Source organism: Lutra lutra, chromosome 1, assembly GCF_902655055.1.
Source record: "Lutra lutra chromosome 1, mLutLut1.2, whole genome shotgun sequence".
Lineage (NCBI taxonomy): Eukaryota > Metazoa > Chordata > Mammalia > Carnivora > Mustelidae > Lutra > Lutra lutra.
The window spans coordinates 160,692,413-160,706,186 of NC_062278.1; the positions used below are offsets into that span (position 1 = coordinate 160,692,413).

The 13,774-nt window shown below is 48.6% G+C and overlaps 1 protein-coding gene across 4 annotated transcripts in view; it reads right to left on the reverse strand.

Annotated features, from left to right (window-relative positions):
* Positions 1 to 372: 372 nt before the first annotated feature.
* ANO10 (anoctamin 10) overlaps positions 373 to 13,774 on the reverse strand; it is a 236,493-nt gene continuing 223,091 nt past the window's right edge. For all 4 annotated transcript variants that reach the window (XM_047742195.1, XM_047742204.1, XM_047742185.1 and 1 more), the window contains one exon: positions 373 to 991. In XM_047742195.1, the coding sequence (XP_047598151.1) occupies positions 923 to 991 (69 nt within the window). In that variant the 3' untranslated portion in view covers positions 373 to 922. The remainder of the gene's footprint in view (positions 992 to 13,774) is intronic.

The window sequence follows — 13,774 nt, forward strand, 5'->3', positions numbered from 1 at the left end:
GGAGCAGCCTGAGCTCCAGGGTTACCGCCTTTGTGCCCGTGAAAGAGGTGTGTGCTGCCCTCTGGGCACAGGCAGGGGGCGGATGGCACCCCTGGGCAGAAGCTCTCTTCTGTGGGGGGTGAGCCCACACCAGGGTGCCGGGGGCCTCGGGCATGAAAGCAGCCCCAGGGGCCCTTGCATTCCCACGAGGGGACGGGCTCCAGGGGCAGCGGAACCTCCCGAGAGCTGGCTGAGCCTGGCCACAGGCTTTGGAAGTGGCACACAAGTGCCCAGCCTCAAGCAGAGCCCCACTCTCAGCTCGGAGCTCTAACAACCTGACTAGGGCTCATTTCAGAAGGAGGGCCTTTTCAGTCCACGTGCGGTAAGCAGGAGTCAGAGAGGTACGTGTCGCCTTTAATAGCTCAGTTACTATGGTTTTTGTTGAGAAAGGGTCTGTTCACATACTGCAAAGGAGAACCAGGCAAGAGGTATCTGGAGCTGTCCAGGTGCTGGAACACTGGCTCGCCCCTGTCCCTCTGCACAGAGGCCCCGCAGGAAGCCCCTGCACTTGGCCTGCTGGTGGCCCGCTGGTGGTGCGGTGGGTACCGCACCTGAACTGCCGCCCCCGCCCCCCCCCCAGGGCTGACCACTGCTGTGAGGGGTGCACGGGGAGCGGCGGTCCACCGCAAGCCAGGCTCTGGGCCTCGGTCGTGCTGCTGCAGGGGCATGGGGGCCCTCGGCAGGGACAGGAAGGAAGGGGCAGGCTGGGCGGGGGACTGGGAGGGGTTGGGTCTCAGCTCCGCTCTCCATGGCCCACACCGGGACACCGCAGAGGGGAGGAGGGGCCTGCCGCTACTTGTGGCCAGCCCTGGGTCTGGGTTCAGGGGCGGCCATGTTGCTCCAGGTGCCCCTCTGCCTTCGCTCGGGTGGCCCGGGTGGGTGCTCAGGCCTCCTCCTCCTTATTTCCTTCCCTTGAGTCCTCCTTCAGGTTCTGGGCCATGAGCTTCATTTGCTGTTGAGAGAACACAGAACACGGGGTGAGCCATGCCAGCTTGGTGGCCCCTGGAAGGGGGGGACACAGGCTCCCGCCCCCGCTGTGAGAGGCCCTGGGTGGTGGTGTCCCTTGAGCTCCATCACAGCACACTCTGTGGCCCGAGAAGCCAGGAAGTGGGGGCGCTCTGACACTGCCCACGGTCTCCCCAGAGTGCAGAGCCCCCGTATCTGAACCCGAGGAGATGGGAGCCTGCAGGCGTAGGCTGGGAACATCGTGTTGTGTCAACCTCCTAGCCCAGTGGGGAATCTACTGAGGCAGAAATGAGAAGCAGCAGCTGGAATCTCCTCCTCCCTGGATCCCCAGGGCCAGGGGGAGGGGAAAGAGTGGAGCAGGGGCCTGGAGCACTGACTTGGGGCCAAGTCCTTGCTCTGTGCCTGTAAACTTGGTGACCCTGGCAAGTGGATCTCTGAGCCTTTGTTTCCACATCTGCACATGAGCAGCCACGGTGCATGTTTGCAAGGTGGACACGGGGGTCACTGAACGTGAAGTCCCTGGCCCAGAGCAGATATGCCAAAACAACAGACATTTTCACCAGGCCTCTGACCCTAGGGCCACAGGACCATTCTGAGCCATTGAGCCATCCAGAGCCATCAGGGCCATCCTATGAAATCTCCCAGAGAGCCAGGCCGAGACGGAGGGGCAGCCTGCCAGGCTCGCAGGGAGGTGTCAGAAGGAGCCCACAGCCAAGGCAGCTGGGGGCGAGGAGGTCCTGCTGCTCCCAGTCCTGGGGCGCCCCCTGCCCGTCGCCGAGGCCCCCATAGCTCCCAGCCCCCTCTGTCCCATGGGTGCTGGAAAACATGACTATAGCTCTGCCCTGTTTGTTGAAAAAATGAATAACTCCTTTGGAATTTGGCTTAAAATACACACACTGATTTTTGATAACAGTTATTTACTTCTGGGAAAGACATAGCTCTGAGCATAAGCACTGCCGCTGCTTCAGGTAGCTGGGAGTCCTTCTTGGGGGCCCCCAGCACCACCCAGGGCTGGACACAATGCCATGCTCTATCTGTTTCAGGGAGAGGAGTCCCATTCATACTCTGGAATCAAATGTCTCTGCCTCCCGATTCAACCCCATTTTGCCCAGTGAGAATCCTTTAGATCTGTAGGATCTTTAGATCGGGGGACCCCAGTTCACTCCAGACAGTCACCTTCTCTAAGCCCGGTGGCTGCCCCTCCCCCCATGAGCTGTGGAGGGGACTGCCCATGGTCTACACAGGAACAGGCTTCAGGGGATGGCTTTTATGGGGAAGGGGGCAGGTGGGTCATGGGGACCAGTGAGCTCCTGCTGCACGGGCCATAGCATTTCCCCAAGCCTCCCCACAGGGGCCGACACCAGCCTCAGGCCCCACGGCTGCAGGGTCTACACAGCCTTTAGCCTGCCAGGGTGACAGTCTGATTTAGTTCTCAAGGCTGGAGAAGCAGAACTGCCAGGCCACGTGAGAGTGTCCCGGAAGTTACGTAGTGCATCTGCTCCCTTTTCTGTGGCTACTAGCACTTCCTGTCCTCTAACGAGGCCACTTTCCCTATTAACTGCCGATGTAAAACACAATCATAAGGTCACTGCCAACTCTTCTAGTTGATGTCAATTAACACTTAATGAGACCTTTTCAAAGGTCTTTTTGTGAGAGAGAATATGAATCTATTTCCTGATTTGACAAGCAGCCATAAGAAATTAAAGGCTAAATAACATTAACTAAACTAGAACTACAATGAGGATAAACTATTCCCTAGCTTGTCATGGAATCTTCTAGCCAGGCTTCCATAGCATTCCACATGCGGAGGTAAATCAAAGTGGGCTTTGGTCCAAAGGAGCCTGTGAGGCTCCCTGCAGGGTGCAAGCTGTTCTCCCATTCTGTGTGTGGCTATGGCTGGGAGGCCCCCTGCCAACAGGCGAAGGACCACAGAGCTGTCCTCAGATCTCCGAGGAGGGGGCGTCCTGCCCCACAGTGGCCAGGAGGAGGGCTCTGCCTGACGTGCCCTCTCCCCTGGATGACCCAGGCCAAGGTAGGAGCTTCACTCAGGACCGGGGAGGGATTCAGAACCCACCACCCCATCTGTGGCACCTGCCCTGCTCAGGGTGGCTCCTGAGCACAGGGGATATATGGAAGGTCACGGGCTATCCACCCTGAGCTGCGCTACTGGGAGCAAAGGCAGGAACGCTGGCCAGGGACCCCACCATCCTGTCAAGCCCCAGCCCAGGCAGCAGGAGTACCTGTCTCTACTAGTGCAGTGACCAGGCCCCTCCCTCTGCTGGGTTTGGCCAAGCCTGCCCACAGCCCTTCCCCTCGGTGGTGGGTCCCTCAGGACCTGATCTGCCTTGTGGAGCGTCCTGACCCCCACAGGAAACATGACCCATGGTGGACGGGAAGACTTGTGCTCCCCAGGCCTTTGCCAGTGTAGGGCTGAGCATCCTGGCTGCGAGGGGGGCAGAGGCTTGGCTTGTCTCCCTGCATCTCCTGTCCTCCCTGCGGGACGTGGTAGCCAGTGGCCGAAGCAGAACTTCAGACCCATGGCTCAAGCCCAGAGAAACATCGCAGCAGATTAGAAGAAACAAGCTGCGGCAGCCTGCTTGCCACAGGAGGAGACTTAAACTGCTTTTGAGGTCGGTGAGTGACAGCCAGCTCTGTCCTGTGCAAACGGTCAGGCCTCCACCATTCCTGCACTGCGCCTTGAGACAGGTTCTCTCAGGTAAGCCAGCTGCTGTCCATGACTCCTCTATCTGCTGTCATGAACTTGGAAAAGAACCCTAACCCCACCCTCCTGGTGCAGAGGAGCCGAGAGGCTGAGCTCCAGTCCACGCTGCTTCCCACATCTTCCCCTACTGGGGGAGACTGTGAGCATTCGCAGAATGAACTCCAGAAGCACGGATTTTCTAATCCGGAAGAACCTTGATAATCATTCAGTCCTGTGGCCACTTAAGAGTCTGGAGCGCCTCTTAAATGCAGACTCACTGGCCCCTTCCTGAGGCACGGCTAACTCCCCTGTCTGTAGTGGGGTCCAAGGTCTGAATTTTAACAAGCCCTTGAAATTTCTCCCAACTTGCAAGACTCTGATTTGTTGCCTGCCATCTCCAACAGATCAGTAAGCTGGAGTGGAGGGGGATGAGCAGGTCCCTTCCAGGCCACACTGTGGGCTCAGACCAGGAGGCACAGAGCAGCCCTCTGGCACCAGGCTGCCTCCTGCCGCCCAGCTCTTTGGCTGCCTCTGCTCTTTAGCAGCCCTGCCTATAGGGGGATGCGGTGGGAGGGAGCAACATTATCCCCTAAACAAACAAACAAACCTGGCTTCTTTAGGGATTCTTGAAGTCTTATTAAAAATATAAGAAAGATAATAGCACTAACTTCTTCCCTACAAAAAATATCAGAATGAAGAGAATGAAATCTTCCCCAATCATGACTCTTTAAAACACTCATGCTCCGAATAATTCTTTAAAAAGCCCAGACTGACTTCTTGCATCATTATTAGTAATGATTATCAGAGGAACCTAATCACGAAGTGTGTTGTTCAAATGCACGGCTTAACAGAAGAAAGGACGTAATTGGATCCATTTTTCCCTGTGGAGAAGCACAGAAGTGCTTCCTGAGCCCCGCAGTGCTTTGTACAGACCTGGGACGGCCCCTTCCCCCTCCTGGGCTGGTAGCAGGGACTCTCTCTGGCTGACCCCGCAGTCAGCTCCGGGATCTTTCTATTCACAGCACTCAGGAAATCACAACCAATGGATTACATTATTGCCCAATAGGAAATCTGTTAGCAGCTACTCCATTACCCCTTCCCCTCAAGAGCAACAACCACACACAGAAAGACTCTATTTGGGCAGCTCCTGGCTGAAGGACAGAGAGAGCCTGTGCATTCATCTCTTCCTGTTTACTAGAAGCTTCACTGGCCAGGAGCTGGCTCTGTGCAGAGCTCAGAGGCTGCCATGCAGGCTGGCTGCTGGCCTCACGGGCTCACACAGGCACTGCGTTCCCGGGCCAGTTCAGTCCAGCAACGGCACCTGCGGCACCCAGTTCCCTCGAATCTTGCCTGTGGCCTCTCATGTGGAGGCCTTGTGATAGTGCCATGGCTGAGAGCACGGCCCCCTCCCCACCTCCATGCTGATGTAACTGGCTCCCCAGGGCGAGTCTATCACGAAGGCGAAGGTGGGGTGGAAGGAAGCCACTCCAGCTCTAGGGAGCAGGAAGGAGCAGGCCTGGAAGCCTCCCTCGGGCACAGCCCTGTCCATGCATCCCTCATTAGTACAAGCGAGGTCTTCTCTGTGTCATTCACTGATGAGGCTGAGGCTAAGCAACTTGTCTGAGGTCCTGTAGCTTGAATCAGGGCACAAATAAGCAAGGGTCTGGCTGTTCAGGTGAAAAAGAAAGTAAAGAATGGGACATTTCACACACACAAAATTTTTTTTAAGTTATCTCTACACCCAGCATGGGGCTCAAACTCACAACCCCAGTGATCAAGAGTTGTGTGTTCTTCTGACTGACCCAGCCAGGTGCCTCAAGACTCTTTTTATTTGTTATATCTAGAGGAAAGCTTACCTCAAACAAGCAGGATTTTGGACATACTCTAATACTATGATGAAACACTCTAGCTCTGCCCTGGGCCTGTCAAGGCCTTTAGGCTGTGACAAGCCCCACTATAGTGGGGGAAGGGCAGGAGGGGCAGGGGCAATGGTCCTTCAGGCTGTCCTGTGGGCATTGCCTATGCCACCTCTCCCTCTGGGGGTGGCCTGGTTCCTCAGTATTTGACAAAACGTACAAAGCGTGAGGTCTGCTGACCATTAGACACGCCGGCGTTCTAAGTCCCATGTCCTCACCCCTGCCAGCTGCTCTCCCAGTCACCCCATCTCAGGGGCCACAACCACCTGGTTGTTCAGATCAGAACTGGAGCCCTTATGGTGGGTGCCTCTGTGCCCCTCCTCTGTCTTCGGTCTTCCATGGGGCCCTGCTCACCCCGCCTGCCCAGCATACCCCCTGCTCCCAGTGCTGGCCTCCCACTCCTCAACGTCGTCATCCAAACACAGCCCAAGCCAGGTTTTTTGGTTTTTTTTTTAATTTTATTTTTTATAAACATATATTTTTATCCCCAGGGGTACAGGTCTGCGAATCGCCAGGTTTACACACTTCACAGCACTCACCATAGCACATACCCTCCCCAATATCCATAACCCCACCCCCCCTCTCCCAACCCCCCCCCCCCCCCCCCAGTTTGTTTTGTGAGATTAAGAGTCACTTATGGTTTGTCTCCCTCCCAATCCCATCTTGTTTCATTTACTCTTCTCCTATCCCCTTAACCCCCCATGTTGCATCTCCTCTCCCTCATATCAGGGAGATCATATGATAGTTGTCTTTCTCCAATTGACTTATTTCGCTAAGCATGATACCCTCTAGTTCCATCCACGTTGTCGCAAATGGCAAGATTTCATTTCTTTTGATGGCTGCATAGTATTCCATTGTGTATATATACCACATCTTCTTTATCCATTCGTCTGTTGATGGACATCTAGGTTCTTTCCATAGTTTGGCTATTGTAGACATTGCTGCTATAAACATTCGGGTGCACGTGCCCCTTCGGATCACTATGTTTGTATCTTTAGGGTAAATACCCAGCAGTGCAATTGCAGGGTCATAGAGTAGTTCTATTTTCAACATTTTGAGGAACCTCCATGCTGTTTTCCAGAGTGGTTGCACCAGCTTGCATTCCCACCAACAGTGTAGGAGGGTTCCCCTTTCTCCGCATCCTCGCCAGCATCTGTCATTTCCTGACTTGTTCATTTTAGCCATTCTGAATGGTGTGAGGTGATATCTCATGGTGGTTTTGATTTGTATTTCCCTGATGCCGAGTGATATGGAGCACTTTTTCATGTGTCTGTTGGCCATCTGGATGTCTTCTTTGCAGAAATGTCTGTTCATGTCCTCTGCCCATTTCTTGATTGGATTATTTGTTCTTTGGGTGTTGAGTTTGCTAAGTTCTTTATAGATTTTGGACACTAGCTCTTTATCTGATATGTCATTTGCAAATATCTTCTCCCATTCTGTCAGTTGTCTTTTGGTTTTGTTCACTGTTTCCTTTGCTGTGCAAAAGCTTTTGATCTTGATAAAATCCCAATAGTTCATTTTTGCCCTTGCTTCCCTTGCCTTTGGTGATGTTCCTAGGAAGATGTTGCTGCGGCTGAGGTCGAAGAGGTTGCTGCCTGTGTTCTCCTCAAGGATTTTGATGGATTCCTTTCTCACATTGAGATCCTTCATCCATTTTGAGTTTATTTTCGTGTGTGGTGTAAGGAAATGATCCAATTTCATTTTTCTGCATGTGGCTGTCCAATTTTCCCAACACCATTTATTGAAGAGGCTGTCTTTTTTCCATTGGACATTCTTTCCTGCTTTGTCGAAGATTTGTTGACCATGGAGTTGAGGGTCCATTTCTGGGCTCTCTCTTCTGTTCCATTGATCTATGTGTCTGTTTTTGTGCCAGTACCATGCTGTCTTGATGATGACAGCTTTGTAATAGAGCTTGAAGTCCGGAATTGTGATGCCACAAACTCTGGCTTTCTTTTTCAATATTCCTTTGGCTATTCGAGGTCTTTTCTGGTTCCATATAAATTTTAGGATTATTTGTTCCGTTTCTTTGAAAATAATGGATGGTACTTTGATAAGAATTGCATTAAATGTGTAGATTGCTTTAGGTAGCATAGACATTTGCACAATATTTATTCTTCCAATCCAGGAGCATGGAACATTTTTCCATTTCTTTGTGTCTTCCTCAATTTCTTTCATGAGTACTTTATAGTTTTCTGTGAATAGATTCTTAGTCTCTTTGGTTAGGTTTATTCCTAGGTATCTTATAGTTTTGGGTGCAATTGTAAATGGGATGGACTCCTTAATTTCTCTTTCTTCTGTCTTGTTGTTGGTGTAGAGAAATGCAACTGATTTCTGTGCATTGATTTTATATCCTGACACTTTACTGAATTCCTGACAAGTTCTAGCAGTTTTGGAGTGGAGTCTTTTGGGTTTTCCACATATAGTATCATATCATCTGCAAAGAGTGATAGTTTGACTTCTTCTTTGCCGATTTGGATGCCTTTAATTTCCTTTTGTTGTCTGATTGCTGAGGCTAGGACTTCTAGTACTATGTTGAATAGCAGTGGTGATAACGGACATCCCTGCTGTGTTCCTGACCTTAGCGGAAAAGCTTTCAGTTTTTCTCCATTGAGAATGATATTTGTGGTGGGTTTTTCATAGATGGCTTTGATAATATTGAGGTATGTGCCGTCTATCCCTACACTTTGAAGAGTTTTGATCAGGAAGGGATGCTGTACTTTGTCAAATGCTTTTTCAGCATCTATGGAGAGTATCATATGGTTCTTGTTCTTTCTTTTATTAATGTGTTGTATCACATTGATTGATTTACGGATGTTGAACCAACCTTGCAGCCCTGGAATAAATCCCACTTGGTCGTGGTGAATAATCCTTTTAATGTACTGTTGGATCCTATTGGCTAGTATTTTGGTGAGAATTTTTGCATCTGTGTTCATCAAGGATATTGGTCTGTAGTTCTCTTTTTTGATGGGATCCTTGTCTGGTTTTGGGATCAAGGTGATGCTGGCCTCATAAAATGAGTTTGGAAGTTTTCCTTCTATTGCTATTTTTTGGAACAGTTTCAGGAGAATAGGAATTAGTTCTTCTTTAAATGTTTGGTAGAATTCCCCCGGGAAGCCATCTGGCCCTGGGCTTTTGTTTGTTTGGAGATTTTTGATGACTGTTTCCATCTCCTTACTGGTTATGGGTCTGTTCAGGCTTTCCATTTCTTCCTGGTTCAGTTGTGGTAGTTTATATGTCTCTAGGAATGCATCCATTTCTTCCAGATTGTCAAATTTGTTGGCGTAGAGTTGCTCACAGTATGTTCTTATAATTGTCTGTATTTCTTTGGTGTTCGTTGTGATCTCTCCTCTTTCATTCATGATTTTATTTATTTGGGTCCTTTCTCTTTTCTTTTTGATAAGTCTGGCCAGGGGTTTATCAATCTTATTAATTCTTTCAAAGAACCAGCTCCTAGTTTCGTTGATTTGTTCTATTGTTTTTTTGGTTTCTATTTCATTGATTTCTGCTCTGATCTTTATGATTTCTCTTCTCCTGCTGGGTTTAGGGTTTCTTTCTTGTTCTTTCTCCAGTTCTTTTAGGTGTAGGGTTAGGTTGTGTACCTGAGACCTTTCTTGTTTCTTGAGAAAGGCTTGTACCACTATATATTTTCCTCTCAGGACTGCCTTTGTTGTGTCCCACAGATTCTGAACTGTTGTGTTTTCATTATCATTTGTTTCCATGAATTTTTTCAATTCTTCTTTAATTTCCTGGTTGACCCATTCATTCTTTAGAAGGATGCTGTTTAGTCTCCATGTATTTGGGTTCTTTCCAAATTTCCTCTTGTTATTGAGTTCTAGCTTCAGAGCATTGTGGTCTGAAAATATGCAGGGAATGATCCCAATCTTTTGATACCGGTTGAGACTTGATTTAGGACCAAGAATGTGATCTATTCTGGAGAATGTTCCATGTGCACTAGAGAAGAATGTGTATTCTGTTGCTTTGGGATGAAATGTTCTGAATATATCTGTGATGTCCATCTGGTCCAGCGTGTCATTTAAGGCCTTGAATTCCTTGTTGATCTTTTGCTTGGATGATCTGTCCATTTCAGTGAGGGGAGTGTTAAAATCCCCTACTATTATTGTATTCTTGTCGATGTGTTTCTTTGATTTTGTTAATTAATTGGTTTATATAGTTGGCTGCTCCCACGTTAGGGGCATAGATATTTAAAATTGTTAGATCTTCTTGTTGGACAGTTCCTTTGAGTATGATATAGTGTCCTTCCTCATCTCTTATTATAGTCTTTGGCTTAAAATCTAATTGATCTAAGGATTGCCACTCCTGCTTTCTTCTGATGTCCATTAGCATGGTAAATTCTTTTCCACCCCCTCACTTTAAACCTGGAGGTGTCTTCGGGTTTAAGATGAGTTTCTTGTAGGCAACATATAGATGGGTTTTGTTTTTTTATCCATTCTGATACCCTGTGTCTTTTGATTGGGGCATTTAGCCCATTAACATTCAGGGTAAGTATTGAGAGATATGAATTTAGTGCCATTGTATTGCCTGTAAGGTGACTGTTATTGTATATTGTCTCTGTTTCTTTCTGATCTACTACTTTGAGGGTCTCTCTTTGCTTAGAGGACCCCTTTCAATATTTCCTGTAGAGCTGGTTTGGTATTTGCAAATTCTTTCAGTTTTTGTTTGTCCTGGAAGCTTTTAATCTCTCCTTCTATTTTCAATGATAGCCTAGCTGGATATAGTATTCTTGGCTGCATGTTTTTCTCATTTAGTACTCTGAATATATCATGCCAGCTCTTTCTGGCCTGCCAGGTCTCTGTGGATAAGTCTGCTGCCAATCTAATATTTTTACCATTGTACGTTACAGACTTCTTTTCCCGGGCTGCTTTCAGGATCTTTTCTCTTTGTCACTAAGACTTGTAAATTTTACTATTAGGTGACGGGGTGTGGACCTATTCTTATTGATTTTGAGGGGGGTTCTCTGAACCTCCTGGATTTTGATGCTTGTTCCCTTTGCCATATTGGGGAAATTCTCTCCAATAATTCTCTCCAACATACCTTCTGCTCCCTCTCTGTTTCCTCTTCTTCTGGAATCCCAATTATTCTAATGTTGTTTCGTCTTATGGTGTCACTTATCTCTCGAATTCTCCCCTCGTGGTCCAGTAGCTGTTTGTCCCTCTTTTGCTCAGCCTCTTTACTCTCTGTCATTTGGTCTTCTATATCACTAATTCTTTCTTCTGCCTCATTTATCCTAGCAGTGAGAGCCTCCATTTTTGATTGCACCTCATTAATAGCTTTTTTTATTTCAACTTGGTTAGATTTTAGTTCTTTTATTTCTCCAGAAAGGGCTTTTATATCTCCCGAGAGGGTTGCTTTAATATCTTCCATGCCTTTTTCAAGCCCGGCTAGAACCTTGAGAATCGTCATTCTGAACTCTATATCTGACATATTACCAATGTCTGTATTGATTAGGTCCCTAGCCTTTGGTACTGCTTCTTGTTCTTTTTTTTTGTTGTGAATTTTTCCGCCTTGTCATTTTGTCCAGGTAAGAGTATATGAAGGAGCAAGTAAAATACTAAAAGGGTGGCAACAACCCCAGGAAAATATGCTTTAGCCAAATCAGAAGAGATCCCAAATCGTGAGGGGGGAGAAAGGGGATAAAAAGGGGTTCAGAAAGAAAAAAAAAAAAGAAACTATTAAAAAAAGAAAGCCGATAAAGAAAAAATATAAAAAGGAAATATATATATATTATATATATATAATTATATATTATTATTATATATATTATATATATATATATTATATAATATTATATATTATATATATATATATTAGATAAACTATTTAAAAAACGTTAAAGAAGAAAACGGTAAAAGTTAAAAAAATTTAGCAGAAGAAGAGAAAAAAAAATTGAAAAAGAAAAAAAAATTAAATTAACTGCAAGGCTAAAGAATCATGGGGAGAAAGCCATGAGTTCCGTGCTTTGCTTTCTTCTCCTCTGGAATTCCGCCGCTCTCCTTGGTATTGAAACTGTACTGCTTGGTAGGTGAACTTGGTCCTGGCTGGGTTTCTTGTTGATCTTCTGGGGGAGGGGCCTGTTGTAGTGATTCTCAAGCGTCTTTGCCCCAGGCGGAGTTGCACCGCCATTACCCGGGGCCGCGCTGAGTAATCCACTCAGGTTAGCTTTCAGGAGCTTTTGTTCCCTGAGCACTTTCCATAGAGTTCTGGAAGACGGGAATGAAGATGGCGGCCTCCCGGTCTCCGGCCCAGAGGAGCCGAGAGCCCGGGGCCCCACTCCTCAGTGCGCCCTCAGAGAACAGCGCCCAATTACTCCCGTCACCCTGCCTCCGGCCACGCTCCGAGCTGACCGAGCCTGCGACCGGTTCAAGGTAACCCCGAGCTGAGAGTCACTCCTCGGCTCTGTCTCTGTAGCCGGCTTCCCCGTTCTAATACCGGTAAGCTCTGCGACACTCAGACACCCCAATCCTTCTGTGACCCTGTGGGACCTGAGGCCGCGCTCACCCCGCCTGGGCTTCACCCCAGTTAAGCCTCTGGAGCGATGTCCCTCAGCGGAACAGACTTTTAAAAGTCCTGATTTTGTGCTCCGTTGCTCCGCCGCTCGCCGGGAGCCGGCCCCTCCCCCTGCGGTCTATCTTCCCGTCGCTTTGGATTCACTTCTCCACCAGTCCTACCTTTCATATAGTGGTTGATTTTCTGTTTCTAGAATTGCTGTTCTTCTTCTCTTCAATCTCCCATTGGATTTGTAGGTGTTTGCAATCTTTAGATAAGCTATTTAGCTGATCTCCCGCTACCTGAAGTAGTCTCAGCCTGCTACTTCTCCGCCATCTTGACTCCTCCCCCCCCAAGCCAGGTTTTAAAACAGAGTACAAGAACATGCAATCACAGAGGCTTCCCAGAGGTTCTGGACTCAACCCCAGGTCACTCAGCCCAGAAGGGCTGCCTGTCACCTTCACCCTCCACCGTGATTCCTGTGCTCCACACACACCATCTGCTTTTGTCAATGTTTATGTGAGGGTTTTTCCTGCTTTGATATTCTATCCCACACAGTGTGGACTCTCTGGAGAGGGGGCATGGCTCTGTCCCCACAGCCCACGACACAGCACTGCGAGCTAGAGCCTGTACCCCGCCAATACGGGTGGAAGGGGGACCACAGCCTGGAGCTCCGGGGCAGCCGGCATGACCACTGTTCAGCCCAGAGCTCGGCATGACTGCAGTGAACTGGGGAGTCTTCCTTTCTCGCAGGTATGTAGAGGAGACACACTCATATTCTTGAAGGCAACATCACTATCTGGATCACAGGTCTGTCGAGCACATGTATGGCATCCCAAAAAGCACACTGCAGTGTGAGCTTTATGTCAGAAGGCCCAGGATGTTGTTCAGAGGCCAGTTACCTGCCCTGGTAGCAATGCAGGTCTGGGCCCCTTAGGCCTGTGGCTCAGTGGGAACAGGAATTGTGGTTCCCCCAAGCCCTCAGGTGTGGTTCTGGCTCAGGGGGTCTGCAATGACAGCCGGGGAGGTGGAGGGAGGAGCAGAGGCAAGGGCCACCAGGAAGGCTGCCGGATGACCAGCTTGATCCCAGCTGGAAACGAAAACCCTCCAAGATAAAAACCCAGCTCTAAAGAGGCTTCAGGACCTGGTGGCCCAGCCCAGCTCACCCAAAGGGTGACATTCCAGAGCCCACGAATTCATTAATTGCACAGGCTGACCCTGGGGAGTATAAGTCAGTTTAACATTAAAAAAAATTTTATCTACTTTTGAAATTATCATTTGGGTCCTGCTTTCTCTGTGTAATTGGGATTCAGGGCTAAATTTCCAAAAGCAGAAGTTAAAGGCTCTTGGAAGGAAAACTCTATAGATAGCCTGAGAATGGAAACTATTTTCTATAGAGTGTGAGGGGCCTGCAGAAGCCTAAGGCCTGCTTCCCAGCCATCCCCAGGTATGCACTAATTTGGATGCTTCTGGAATCAGAGAGCCAAGTACATCCAATTAGCCACAGCTGTCTCTGAAACCTAGGCTGCTAAAATTATGTGTCTGCTAAAGCTATGGAGTTCTATAGGTGGCTACAAGCTGCTGAATGCACACAAAAATGAAAGTGAAATCGATGAGAGACCAGCCTACCTCACTGGGTTTGGGAAGT